We start from the raw sequence: 15,275 nt of genomic DNA, 5'->3' as shown, positions 1-15,275 counted from the left end.
ATTTTTTCAAAATGTCTTCTTCCACGCGTAAGAGTGATGAATATCCTCGACCTAAGTATCACCAAGGTGGGTTTCTCTAGAAGAGTTCAATACTTCAAAGCTACTTATACCAAGATTGGCTCTGATGAGTTGTTCCGGGACTTTCTTAAGGAGTTTATGCATACAATCTCATATCACGTGAAGAATCTAAGTAGTCATGAAACATGTACTAAGGCTGCTCATGTCTGGAAGTAGGGATGGGCAATGGTTATGGCGGGCGGGTAACCGCGGTTAATTTACCCATAACCGTTTATGCTCATACCCGCATAACCGTTTACCCGTTGGGTAATTGTCTAAACGGTTATACCCATACCCATAACCGTTTATAAACGGTTAACCATACCCATAACCGCATACCCATTTAACCGTAACCTTTTAATACCCGTTTACCCATTTATCCTTTTTAACCTGTTTATCTTTTTTTTTTTTACCATTACCCATTTTTCACCCATCTACATGTTTTTTAACAACTTGAAAATTAAAAAAATATTGTCATAATTTTGTTTGACAATTAAACACCGTTATAGGTACATTCATCATACATTTCCATATTTTAATTTTTTAAGTCCTTGTACCATTCCAATAATTGAAATAATAATTTACGGACGATATTTTTAATTGTTACCAATGAAGATAAATATAATATTTGCTAAGTATTATTGGGTTACAAAAATTGTTTAGAAGACATTTCTGTCAAAGCATTTCTTTCAATTTCACGGTTACCCGCAAGGAATTTAAATTAGTTTGACCAATTCCTTGATGATGAGAATCATCATTCCTATAGTAGTGTTATTGAGAGAATGACCGATGAATTCCTTGCTAATTTATTGGGTGCTAAGTATTATTGGATCGAGAACATGGTTTGTATTAGTTTTACATATATAAAATAAATAAGTAAACGGTTACCCGTTTATAACCGTGGTTAATACCCATAACCGCCCATTTAAATTTCGTGGGTAAACGGTTATACCCATAACCGTTTATTTATCTAAACGGTTACCTATAACCGTAACCGTTTAATTTAAATGGGCGGGTAACCGCAGTTACCCATAATCAATGGGTATTTGCCCATCCCTATTTGGAAGAGATCTATCAAGTTTCATCCATACTACTTCATGTGGTGATTCACCTTCTCCATGTCACACTTCTATAAAATCCTTCAGAATACTCAACCAGAAATAGCCGTGCCGCCGAAGCAGCCAACGAATATTTCGTCCAGATTGGTGAGCTCCACAAATTCCTTTGTGTACTTCTGCCATTGCTTGAGCAACTTCCTGCGGGCCGAGGCACAACAACAGTAACCCATCCTCACCTTTTCGATACAACTCATTCTGGTATAATACGTAGTTTGTGGCATGGACCATTGTCCGTTGGTCATGTTTTTTTGTTAGGGTTATCAATATATCGCATAATCGTTCTAACAATGAAGGTAAGGACATGACCCGTGTACGGATCACGCAATCACGTTGGAGAACTTGCTGATTAATCAAGGCCGAATGTGCTTGTAGTGATACAGGTACTTCTCGGCCTAATTTCCCCCCCCAGGAGTTGTGCTCTGGAAGCTATTTGAGCTAACTCGTCGGCGTCAGTGTTATGAACTCGTGAAAGGTGTTTGAAAGTAACGTCGTCGAAAGATTCGGCCAAATAGCTAGCAACCATATGGTAGGGCGTCAGAGTACAACTCATGCAACGAAAAGTTTCGTTGAGTTGATTAATTACAAGTTCGGAGTCACTAAAAACAAGGACACGAGTCACCCGCAAATCATGTAGGACACCGAGGTCGATGACAAGGGCTTCGTATTTGGCCTGATTATTTATACAATCAAAGTTGAGCTTGAGAGAAAAATACCAGCAGCTATGAGTTGGGGATTGAATAACAATCCCAACGCCAACCGATACTGAAGTGCTAGAACCATCAAAGTACATTGTCCAGTAATTATCACGTGTTTCTACTATATCGATTTCAATGTCACTGCCCCCGAACTCATACGGGAAAGGTTGTTGGGCCAAGAAATCGGCCAATGCTTGGCCTTTGACAGCTTTCTGGGGCACATATTGCAAGATGAACTCAGATAGGGCCATCGTCCAATTGCCGATTCGACCCTTTACAATTAGCCGAGTGAGCATGTAACAAATTACATCGGTTTGAGCAATGACCTGAGTGACTGACAAGAGCATGTAATGTCGGAGTTTTGATGTAGCAAAAAATAAGGTGATACAAAGCTTCTCGACGGTAGAGTAGTTAATCTCTGGTGGGTTGAGGTTTCGGCTAAGATAAAAAATGGCATGTTCGCGCCCGGCATCATTGTCCTATGCAAGAAGGCATCCGATGGATTCTTCGACCGTCGAGATATATAGCTTAAGAGGTCTGCCACGTCGTGGTGGGGCCAAGACGGGTGGAGTTGTTAGGGAGACCTTAATCTGCGTAAATGCCTCTTGGTGTTCTTCACGCCATTCGAAGTTATCGGAAGCTTTGAGTTCCAAAAGCGTGGAGAAAGCTTTCATTTTCCCAGCCGAATTAGCAATAAATCGATGAAGAAAGTTAATTTTACCGAGCAACGACTGTAGCTGTTTCTTAGTCATCGAGGATGGAGCGCTGATGATTGCGTGAGCCTTGTTTTCATCTACCTCAATACCACGATGATGTACGAGGAATCCTAAAAAATTGCCGGTTAATACATCGAAAGCACATTTGGCGGGATTCATCTTAAGATTGTGTCGGTGCATACGTAAAAAAGCCTGATGAAGGTTATCCAAATATGTATGCCAACGTTCTGATTTAATTACAACATCGTCGATGTAGACTTCGACGATGGTACCAATCAAATCATGAAAAATAGTGTTAAGGGCTCGTTGATATGTGGCACCGCCGTTCTTGAGGCCAAATGGCATGACGACCCATTTGTATATGTCGAGTACCCCCGGGCAACGAAAAGCAGTTTTATGGACATCAACTTCGGCAATGAAAATTTGGTTATAACCAGCATGTCCATCCATAAAGGATAAGATTTGGCATTGGACACTCGTCTTTAGGCATTGCCAAGTTCAAATTTTGAAAATCAATACAGATGCGCAGGGCACTATTTTTTTGTAAAACGGGGATGATATTCACTAGCCATTCGACATATCGAGCTGTCCAAATAAACCCAACTTTTAAAAGTCGAACGAGTTCGTCCTTTATGTTGAGCTGTACTTCGGTCCAAAATCGTCGAGGTGGTTGGCATAATGGTTTACATCCAGATTTGATGCGCAATTCATGTTCAACTAGGGTGCGATCTAGACCAGGCATCTCATGGTAAGAAAAACAATCATTGAATTCTTTAAGCAAATTACAAAGATCAATTTTTACATGTTGGGGTAACAAAGCACTAATGAACAAAGGTCGTGGCTCTTCAGCCGTTCCAATATTTATTTCTTCCTGTGGATCTTTAACCTAAGGTTGACTATCCTCGAGCTTGGGCGGTGCAGCCTGAACCTTATCTAGTGATAGTATAGGGCCATTGTCTCCTTCGGCCAAAAATTTGACTAAGTTGACGCCCAAATTTAGGTGTTTGGAAATAACATACTAGTGGGCCAACAGTCATTTCATGGTAGATGAAATCGCGGCCCTGCGTCTGTCCTGTCTTTCTTTAAGCATCAATGTCGATGATCAGATCGGCCAGCCCAAGTTTCGTCGAATCCTGATGGATAGTCTCGGCACTTACCTCAATCGTTTTTTGGACCGAAATTTTAATCAGTCACCATTCCCCGTTTAAACCCTGTAGGGTAATATAACCGACATGGTCATCATAATACCATGCCTAAAAGATGAGAACTTGATACAAAGATAAGGGAATGCAATTCGTTTAATGAATCCAATCCCGACTGAGCAATGCATTATACTCGGTCTTGGAGTCAATGATAAAAAATACGATCATGTGATTACGACCTGCAACGTTTACCTCTAAAGGGAGTACTCATTTGGTTTAGGATTTGTCACTGACGAAGTTGCTCATGGTTATTCCTGATAGGATGAGTTCGTCGTTGGATCGTCGTAATGTTTTCATGACAGATATAAGCATGATATTGACCGTTGACCCACAATCGACGAAAATTTTAGAGATTGGATAACCTTCAATGTGGGCCATGACATACAATAGCTTTAGATGTTGAAGATTAACCAAGGATGAGCAGGGAAACAATATGGTTAGAGCTGCTTTAAGTTTGTGGTCGTTACTTGCTTGCCCATCTTCGATGGTGGCGATGAAGTCGATTTGCGTTGCTTCCTCGATAACCACATTGCCATCCAAGATATTTGGTTGGTGTGCAGTCGGTTGAAATTCAACAGGTAAAAAGTGGACCACGCTGATTTCCATATTATAGAGGACTGAATGGCCCATTGGATCTTGGTCGTCGTCTTCCGTGTTATCGAAGACTGCAGCATCATGCGTTAGAGCATCCTCGACCTGATCATCGTGTGCCTCAACAAGTACTTGCTCTTATGGTATATAACCTGACCTTGTTTCCTTCTTACTGTCGCATTCGAACCCGTCCATTTCTGGTGTTTAACTTTGTCTTTGCGATGCTTTACGAGCTCGTTCTTCATAGGTGATTCGGGCATCCCTTGTGTCTAGGTAGGCATCCAAACATGCCACCCGATCTTGTTCATCAGCCGTTAGACCAAATAAAGACATGGCCGAGAAGGCTTCGAAGTGATGCCATAAGTATTGAAGGTCTTCAAGAGAAAAAGGAAGCTCGGCCATATCAATGTCCATGTATAAGTCGACCTCGAAGCCAAAAACCCTAGCCTCTCATATGTTCTAGAATTTGTCCTTCATTGTTGGATCAATGGTTTTTTGGATGATTTGTTCAGCATCGGGGCAAGTTAGTGCCAGGTCGAGAGCTTCTTGACACGCCTTGGGTAGTCCGTACAAATCGTTGGTAGAAAATTTCTTGTGAAACTCCCTCATGTATTCTAAGGACTTGCCGAGGAATAGAAGGTGTAGATTCTGTCGAACTCTTATTAGCGGCTCTTGCAGGGGTAACGGGGGAAGTTTGTTTTCGATTTCGTTCCTAAACTGCTCGAAGCGAGCTTTCATCTCCCCGGGCCGAATGAGAAGTTTTATGCGCTTCTAGGACTCTTCAATGGTAGTTTCGACGTCATGATTGGTTCCCTTATGCCCCTATAATTTAGCCATGATTGTTGGGGTTGGCCAGTCATCTCCGCTTCCTATTGCTTCTTTTGGCTGCCATGTAGCGGCTGAAACAGTTTGGGCTGCCTGTCGTCGAGCCATGGAGTTCATACGCTAACGTCGATGTTTCTGAGATTTAGAAAGTGCAATATACATGCCAGGTGAGAATTATAATTGTACCAACGTTGGTTGCATGGTTTAGGCGGTCTGAAGGTTTTTTTATTTGCCGATGAACTTGAGCTGCTGGAATTACGCTAGTAATAATCCTCGTTATAAAACGGCGCGTCGAAATCAAGACGACATTTGACTAAGGTAGGGCTGTCCATCCATTTCTAGGGGCTGAGCCTATCGAACACTTTCTGGCGCTGGCTTCCACCAAGTTCCTTTGGAGGTGTCGCCGCGGCCTTAGATGCTTGTCGTGGTGTTTGAGTCTGAGGTGATTTCTCATTTGGTTCGGTTAATACGACGCCTACCTTGCAATTGCTACACAAAACCATCGGCTCGTTGGTCTCTTCTGTACTGGAGTCTGATATAGGTTCGACTATGACCGGTCCCGAAAGCTATGTGGGTGGTTCTTTGGAAAATAGATCAATTTTGATCCGTGGCCGAGAGTTCTACTTTAGGATGTGTTGTATTGGGACAAACTCGGCCTTCCATTTCCCTTTCTTCTTGGGCAAGTGGGCGTCTACCATACCGAATGTTACTGACTGAAATGGATCAATGTCAACCGTCATTTGTTTTTCAGGAAACTTTAGCTTGCCTTTATCAATCTAGCTTTGAATATCATCACGGAACATGACACAGTTGTTCGTGGTATGCTTATTCGAGTTATGGTACTTGCAATATATCTTGCCCTTAAGTTCTTCTGCCTTGGGAATGTTATGTCCTGGCCAAAGTTTGATAATCTTTGCTAGCAACAACTGGTCGAAAATTGCATCGACCTTGGTAATATCAAAAGTGTAAACTTTCATTTTCACCGTCTCTTCAGTGGCCGAGCAGGTTTTGGCATCCTTGGACTTAATTTGAGTCAAAGCTTTGCAGACATATGGTTTATCTATTACTATCTCGGTTGCGTCCACATTGACGTATTGGGAATCTTCACCTTCGGCCGATGCGTAGCTGATTGTGGGATTTTTGTAAATTGTTCCCTGGGATGGGGACTTTGAGATCTTTTCCTTTTGGAGCAAATAATCATATTGCTCGACATGTTGGGCTAATTTATACATATCTCGGAAGTTTGCCCCCAAGAATTTCTTTTTGTACTCCACGTCTCGCGCATTCAGAGCGAGCCTAACAAATTTGACTTCAGGCAGAGGTACTCGGCACTAATTCCTGGCTGATTTAAACCTTGTAAGATAGTCCATTGGTGACTCATCAGATGCTTAAGCCATCCTAGCCAATGAAGAAACTGACATTTCCATCCCCGGCCGATAGAACTGTTCGTGAAACTTCTCAACCAGCTCTTCCCAACTGTGGATGGAATTAGGTAGGAGATTGATATACCATGCGAATGCTGAGCCTACCAACGAAAAGTTGAACAATTGTAGTTTATGGAAATCACTATTGATATCTCCTCATTGCACAGTGAACCACATGTTCTAACGAGGATGAGGACGACTCTCCAACAAAAAGGATGAAATCCGAATCTTGAAGCCTTTAGGATATTCGAACTTTTCCACATAAGCTGGATATGGATGGATGAATTTCGGGAACTTTGGCCCCTTTTTCATGGCCAAATCGATCATCTGTTAGACCTCGATCATATAAACGAATGATGTTTCCACTTTCGGGTCGAATCCATCTGACCTACTACTTGATCGTCCCCTTTTTTCCAAGTCAATCTTTTTTAGCCGAGTAGACGCTACTTCGGCCTGTAGCGAATTACTTTTAAGTGGAAGCTGTCGAGCTTGATCGGCAGGTCCCCATTTGAAGGCTCTGCTAACCAATAATTCGAGCAATTTGGTGTGGGTCTCACCATTACTTCGTATTACCTCGAGCAAATTGTTCATTTTTTGGATAACTGTCTGGTCAACTTGCCGAGATGGCTCGTCAAGTCGTATTCAAAGAAACGACCTAGTTGGAGGGTCAGAGCTTTCACCAACATCTTTGTCGCAGTCCTTCACTATTCATTCAATGAAAACGCCTGTGGTTCAATTGGGTACTTCTGTGTTTCGAGGCTGGGTACAGAGACAAACTTCCTTTTCTCGATGTGTTATACTTGCAGCCTCAGGGGTCACAACAACGATAGGATTTCGCGCATGTGACACTTCTTGTCCAGGACTCTGAACTGGCAGATCGGTCGTTGATTTTCCCATGGTTGTTTTCTTTTTTACTGATCGTGTCTCGATGGTCATGAACTTCATAGTTTTAGCATTGTGTCCCACTAGGCATTCCAAAATGTTGACCCTAAAAACTATCAAGCCTACGTGGCACGCAGGTCGAATAACTAATGGGCTAACTACATCCATCGGTTGATGCGGGGTGTGCCAACTCGTCGGCCGAGGAGTAAAATGAATTGAAGTTGCGTTGAGCGCGCAGCTGATTTCTCGATCTTACGATTGCGGCAGAGGAAGGAACACGTCCCGTCCTTTGGGTTCTACAGCCTGAAGACAATGTTGCTAGTTCTACAAAGTTCACAGTGATTATATTTTTAAGAGTATAAGCACGCCGAATCGACACCAGAGTATAGAGGCGTAGATACTCAAAACAGATATATGTCTTGATGGTAAACGTGGTTCAACCGTCAGAATGCTAAAGTTTGGTGATGATCCAACCGTTGGATCATCGTTCGCTACAATGGTCAAGTGGTCTTCCTTAATGAAACTAGGTTCAAATTACATAATTTCACTAATCGGGTGTCAAATATGGAACCAGGGTATCAAATGTAGTCTAGAATGATCAAATAATTCCTCGGGCCACGCGCCACCAAAATGATTCCTAACTCCAAAAATTCTCAAATTACACCAAAATGAAGATCATGAAGAGATGAGTAATTTTTATACCTGGGCCGAGGTCCAATTCGGCCGGGGAATGGCCTGAAAACGCAATGAACCACCGGCATACCTATAAATGGGTGTTCTTAATTCATTTTCCTGGGTGCTCTGCCACCCCCAAACTTGTTTGGGCCTTGTTCTGGGTTCAAGGAAAGTCGATTATAGGTGGTGGTTAGTGGTGCTGCCTGCAGGATCAGCAGATCACTGTCGAGAACCTCCTTAGCACTCCGGTGCTATTCTTCATGAAAACGAGGTCAAAAACCCTCGGGTTTGGGTGGAGATGGAAGATGGGAGGTCGCTGAGTAAGTTACAGGTGGTGGATGGTGACGTTTCAATGGAAAAACCGATGGAAATCACGTCGAAACAGTCGCGGAAACGGGTCGTGCGGGTCAAGGGGATCATGTGCTTCTCTCTTCTCTCCTTTCTCACCTTTTCCTTCCCCCTGATTGGTCACTCTCCCTCTTTTTCTCTCTTGCATCTCTCATTTTCCCCCTCTTTCCTGCTGCCATCTGGCATCTTCTAATTTTGATTTATTTTTTTAAACAACTAAAACGTCTCTAAGTTCTTTGTTTCAACTCTGATTTGCGAATGGCTTTCGCCTACACAGTCCTAGGATAGAGCTCTATCCATTTATGCTTAGTGTGACCTCATTAGCTCTATGAATTTTTAACGATTACTGAACAAAATTCAAACTTCGTAATTAGTTTAATTAAAATCTAAATTTAATAAAACTAATATAAATTCCCAAAAGTAATATAAAATCTCGTTAATACAAATACGTAGTTTAAAATAGTGAAATTCAGGAACGGGATTTCACACATTGCTTGATATGTTGTCGCTTGTTTTGTTAGTTTCATTGCAGATTTGCAAATGGAAGTCAACAGGAAACCATTTGGAAAAATGCATTACCTAGCTGCATTTGGTCCTTTTTTGAATGTTTTTAATGGTTTGAAATTGAAAATTCAGGATGAACATCGAAAAATTACAAAGGGAACACCATTTTGGGGTCTTTTCAAAGCTTATGCTGGAGGGCTAGTTAGCGAATATATGTGTAGGAAGACTTACGTAGATATAATTAGAATAATTAATTATTTCAATGCTGAGCTAACCGAATTCAAATTTGGTGACAGATGTGAAATGTTCACAGGGTTTGATTTTGAGGAGTTGCTTAGATTGCCCTTGGTCGGGATAACAATCTTAATGAACGGTGTTCAAAAAGTGAGGAAGGTTTCATTAAAAGAAATTTTAAAATAGTTGAAAGATTTACTAGGCAAAATATTGAATATGCCATGATTAATGTAGTAAAAAGGAAAAACACAACAGAATCTCTAGGATTTGTATGCCTAATGCGTTTGCTTCTTTGTATTGCATTATTATTTTCTAATAGTTGTAATACCATCTCTTGGAACATAACTTCGCAGTGTCAAGATGTTCGAACAATGGAAGACTACAATTGGGCAAAAGCAACATCATATTGTTTGAAAAATCACGCTAGTCAAGAATTACGGAAAACCATCACATGTATCTAGATGTGTTGTTTTGTTGCCGGTATGTATCAGGTGATGGGTTTACAAATCGTTCTATATGCTTTTTAGTTCACTTACAAAATATTTTGTGTCAATAGTTTTGGTTGTGGGAGAAAATTTCGTTGATTAAACCTGTAAGAGGGAGAATTTATTTAGTGTAAAACCATTTTGTGAATCACATTGAATTATGCCGAGAATTATTGAGAGAATAGTTGACTTGGCATACAAGTTAATGAAATCTCTAGGACTCTCAGTGCCTTAAGGAAATAAACATATTGGATTCTTAACTACATGCAATCAATTAAGGGCATTTATTAAGTAAATATAAGGAATGAGAGTCATGATGGGACTTAATCTTATTGAAGAGAGAGATTATCACTCTTACTGATAATAGGCTGGTTTGAATGAAACTCTAATATGATAATGTGAGGATATATACATACATACATATATATATATATATATATATATATATATATATATATATATCAGCTGAGGAAGTCCCTGCTTCCACACAATTAGATTCTCAAAACTAAACCCTATTTAATAGTAGAGATCGTTGATGTGTGCTGGAAGTAGAAGACTACTTCTGCTACTCATTCAATGGCGACTGCATCAGGTAAGTCATCCTTGCGACTAATGTGATGCTATGATTTGGTTGTTACTGATCTGTTTGTTCATGTTGGTAATCCTAACACTGCATTGGTAATATTGTTAGCTTAATTCTTATGTAATTCTTACATGTGGTATCAGAACCACCCAAAGTGGCTAGGGTTCTTTATTTTTACTAAAGGAACTGATGTATATATATTTGATTCTGGTTAAATTAATTTTTTCGCTATACTCTGACCAATTCATCTGCAATTTCTTTTAAAATCAATTGCATGATGAATAATTACATGGTATTCTTTGAGTTGTGTTTGTTACGTTTATGCAGAGAAGTACATCCATTCAGAGTAATGAAAACACTTGGTTGATCCTGATTAAACGCTTCCACAATCCTGAATGAGTTTGTTGTAAACTTACTGCATATTTTGCACGCATCAAAACCGGTACTTTGCATATTGGCTAATTGCTTCCATCCCTAATTAATTAACGCATACATACATATACATGCTTGTACAAATCTTTCTCAGACGAAATGCTTGCAGAATGGCATCAAATGGAAGGAGTATCAGACTTCAACAAATGAATTAAAACTTTAGGAATCAATATCATTTATCTATCACTAAATGACTTGACAGATAAATTGATGATTGATTTTATTTTGGATGAACCATGTGAGTGTTTGCTCAATGGTTCTTGGTTAGAGGTTCAACTGATTAACATAAGCTTGAGACGCAAATATTTTTCCAGCGGCTTTTGGCTCTATTCGGCATTTTTCATTACAAATTCTCTCCGGAAAGGTATGAAATTGTTCTTAATCTCTACCTAATTTGGTTGAATTGAAATTAAGCTTTTGGTTCCAACTAAATCGATTAAGTTAAGAGTTCATGCTTCTGCTTATGTTTAAAAAATTTAAATTTAAATTTGGTAGGTTCTCTATTACAATCTTGTGATATTATTTTGAGTTGATGGAAATTAACCTTATGGATACTAGTTTCCTGGGTGAGCCATTGTATATGATTCCATACTTTAAAATTTGGATTTGGATACCATGGCACTAACATGTCGTATGCAGGCACACAAGTTCATATCTTAGTTGAATGTATGAATTAATTCTACAGAAATTTAGAAGGTTTAGAAAACATTTCAAGTCCCAAATCTTGCGATCCTAAGGAGCTTGAGCTATATGTACATATAATATCTTGTTCACATGAAGTTTTCTGGACCATATGCCCAGAATTGGGGTTGTGAGGATTTTCTTCAATCACTTTTAATTGTCGTTTGTTCTAATCCGCTGCATAATTTTGAGTAATGGATTAATAAATCTAATTTTTCCTTCATTTGATATATGTAATTAGATTTCAATTCATGTCTACTACATTTGTCCTCTGTGTTTACTAATCTTTGTCTTCAAACATAAAATTAGATTACTTGAGACCCAATTGATTTTGAGAAATTCCTCAAATAAACACATTAATGCCGTGGCCATTTTGGTTTCACTTTTGAATTGTTTTCTTATCTTAGAAGTGATTTTGATATATCACAATGGACATGCTAAAGGTTGTTCTAAAAACAAGACCATGTTGTTCTATTTTTGTTTCTGATCTTGATAGACTTCCATAACTCCAAATATTATGAAAATTTATTATGTTGTAATATCGAATGAATTATAGACGCTGGTATTTTTTTTTTCCCATTTTTTGGACAAGAAATGGATTTATGGTAAATTTTAAGTGTTACACTATATTGCTGGAATTCTGCACCATAGTCTATTTGTGACAATTTGTGACATTATTTTGATATATCTATGTAACTCATAAATTCATAAAATTTTAGTAGGATATACATTGAGATGTTTATTTCAGGTCTGGAAATTTTCACTCACATTGGTATGAAAATGACTTATTGGTGAATTTTTAATCTCGGGACTATATCGCAGAATTTACGCAGCTTCTGTAGCACATGCCATTTCGATTTTATTTTTAGCCCACTTTTAAGATTGTAAAAATTATGAAACTTTGGGTAACAGTAAATTTATATGTCTACTTCATTTCTGAAAATCTTCATTCATATTAGAGAAAAATTGAAATTTTGGTGAATTATTTAGTCTCCAGTATGTACTGCAGAATTTTTGCCGTTTCTGCAGCACATCCCATTTTAATTCTCTTTTAGTACACTTGTAAAGTCTCAAAAACTATGAAATTTTGGGAATTAACAGATTTGTATGTCTGCTTTATGTCTGAAAATTTTCATGCATATCGGATGAACAATGAATATTTGGTGAATTTGTAATCTCATGTCTGTACTGAACATTTTCTGCAATTTCTCAAGCGCCTCTCTTTTCGAATTCATGTTTGGCTCGCTTAAAAATTTTACAAATCATGAAATTTTTCAAAATAGTAGCCATATATGTCTAGTGCATACCTAAAAATTTTCATGATTATCTAAAGAGAATTGAGTTTTTAGTGAATTTGCAAACTAAAGTAGTATTGTTGAATTTTGGTACTTCAAAACTAGTTTTGTTATGTGATATTGTTTCACTGTTTTGTGCACATCTATTGGTACCGATTATTATACAAGTTTATGGTTCCTATATGCCCTTATTTTATGCAAATTCTCAATACTAATGACTTTTATAGACAACACTGATTAAATTTTGATTTAAAGATGTATTGATTTGTTTTGCTTAAACCAATGTTTTGTTTCGTCATCAATTCTAATTATGATGATAATTGTCATTTGAGAGAAAATTGAAAAGTGGCATCAATTTACTAATTGATCATTTTGGTCCCTATCAAATAATTGAATAACCATGTTTCCTCTTTCGAGAACTCTATTGTTCAATGTCAATAACGACGTACTTTTGTGTCTGATTGAATCTTTTGAGAATCATTGAATATCCAACAAAATGGTTATTTAATACTGTTCTAAAGGATTATTTTGAAAAAAAAAAAACAGAATGTATTTGCTGTGCAAGTATTTTAGCAAATCATAAAGTACTTCTAACATATTTTCATCTGGCCAAAGCTGTTGAAGCAGTATGTATTTGGTGTATTTTATGTTTTGGCAAGCTATGCAGGTATTTTCTTTGCATGATTAGTTTCAGCCCAAAGGTGTAACAATCATGCAATTTGCAGTTGGTTCGATCCTCCACAACTCGATTACTTCCATGATGAATCTTGCAGAATCGAGAATGAGCAGGTAAATTTGCCAATCTTTTGCCTTAATTTTCTCTAAGTTCTAAATTGGATTAAAATTATTGTTGGAAAATTGATGTTATTGAGATATCTAAGTGTTTATCGACTTTGTTTTAGAATTAAAACATAAATTTTGACTTTGGATTCTCTTATTAGGTTTCATTTTAATTTATGACCTAATATTTAATTTATGGAACTTTTAATTCTAACGTACTTTAAAAAAAATTATGTATTTGATCTTTATTGATTCAACTACCCTATATTTTGTTATATGAAAACCACTTTCTCTAGTGTTTAATCTTGCAATTTTGAGGAGTGTTTGCCCAAGTGGGAGAAATAATATTTTATGGGCTTCACACGCATTAATTTTGCATCCATTTAATGTCATGTTGTGGGAAGAAAAGATGTACATTATCATACTTGTTTATATTTTATTGGTTATATATGCAACTAATCTTGCAGGAAATTCAAGAAGGGTTAATATGTATATTTTGCTCAAAAGTGTTTTGCTTATTAATTCTTGTTTGTTATTCAAGAAATTGGACTTGTGATTTATATGTTATTGATGGATAATTAATCTACTCAAAAGTGTTTTCTTATTCAATACAACTATAAATCAATGTATAGTGAAGCATGGAATTGACAAGATTGTAAATACTTCATCTACACAAAAGTGTTGAAGCTATATATGTTTGCCCTTGTATTTTATGTTTTAGCTATGTAAACCTAATATAATTAGTTTCTGTCCAAAGATGATTCTAGAATTATATGCTTTTGATGCAATAAGAGAACATTCAGTAAAGTTTTCTATTTCTGTCAAATGTTAGATGAACAAAACTAACCAAATGATTTTGTATAGTTTTTTAGTCACAAGAGTCACTTCCCTACAGATATCTAGAATAAAGATGTTGAGCTCACAAATTTTATGTTCTAGATCCCATGACTAATGTTTTGCTAATGGGAGTATTTGAAAGGTATCTGTTTATTTTGTAGACATTTACAAAGTTTTGTTTTACTCTCTTAATCAGTGGGAGTAATAATAATTTATCTATATAATGTTGTCTCTGTTAATCAATGGGAGTAAGAGATTACCTTTTGTGTTAAAATTTCGAAGTGTTAGTGGCTAATGCTTTAAGAGTAAATTTTGTTTAAATTTTGTTCATAAGTTTTAATAAGAGGTCTTGATTTTGTAAACAATATGTCGTATTTTACTTGTTCTCTTATTATATTCTATATTGACAGAAAAGTAGGATTTTGTTACCAACCTTATTGAGTTCTTTTGTGAACTACTTTTGTATTGAAATATATTTTCATATTTTCAGTTCGACTATTGTGAGCTAATGTTTTGACTATTAGCTCTTGATATCATGACTTTGTTAGTAACATAGTGCTTTGAGTTAAGTGTGCATATAATCATGGAGTGCAAGGAACTGTCCAATGTGTGCCTTGTTTTCTTTGGTTCTGCACTTAGTCTTAATGTGACAAGTTACTTGAAATGTATGATTGCGTACTTTAGTGGACTCAAGTGATCATCATATATATTTATCTCGTTGAGGTATTCTCATTGACATTCAAGTGGGAGAATGTAAAACCATTTTGTGAATGACAATGAATTATGCTGAGAATTATTGAGAGAAAAGTTGACTTGGCATACAAGTTAATGAAATCTCTAGGACTCTTGGTGCCTTAAGGAAATAAACATATTGGAGTCTTAATTACATGCAATCAATTAAGGGCCTTTAT

The 15,275-nt window shown here is 37.5% G+C and overlaps 1 protein-coding gene across 1 annotated transcript; it reads right to left on the bottom strand.

Annotated features, from left to right (window-relative positions):
- Window positions 1-1,521: 1,521 nt before the first annotated feature.
- LOC139193091 (uncharacterized) lies at window positions 1,522-2,121 on the bottom strand. The gene has a single exon (XM_070816053.1). The coding sequence runs from the start codon at window positions 2,119-2,121 to the stop codon at window positions 1,522-1,524; it is 600 nt and encodes a 199-aa protein (XP_070672154.1).
- Between the last annotated feature and the right edge of the window lie 13,154 nt (window positions 2,122-15,275).

Source organism: Malus domestica, chromosome 16 (assembly GCF_042453785.1).
Source record: "Malus domestica chromosome 16, GDT2T_hap1".
NCBI lineage: Eukaryota > Viridiplantae > Streptophyta > Magnoliopsida > Rosales > Rosaceae > Malus > Malus domestica.
The sequence above is the reverse complement of the archived record's forward strand: the minus strand, read 5'-3'. Positions and strand labels throughout refer to the sequence as shown.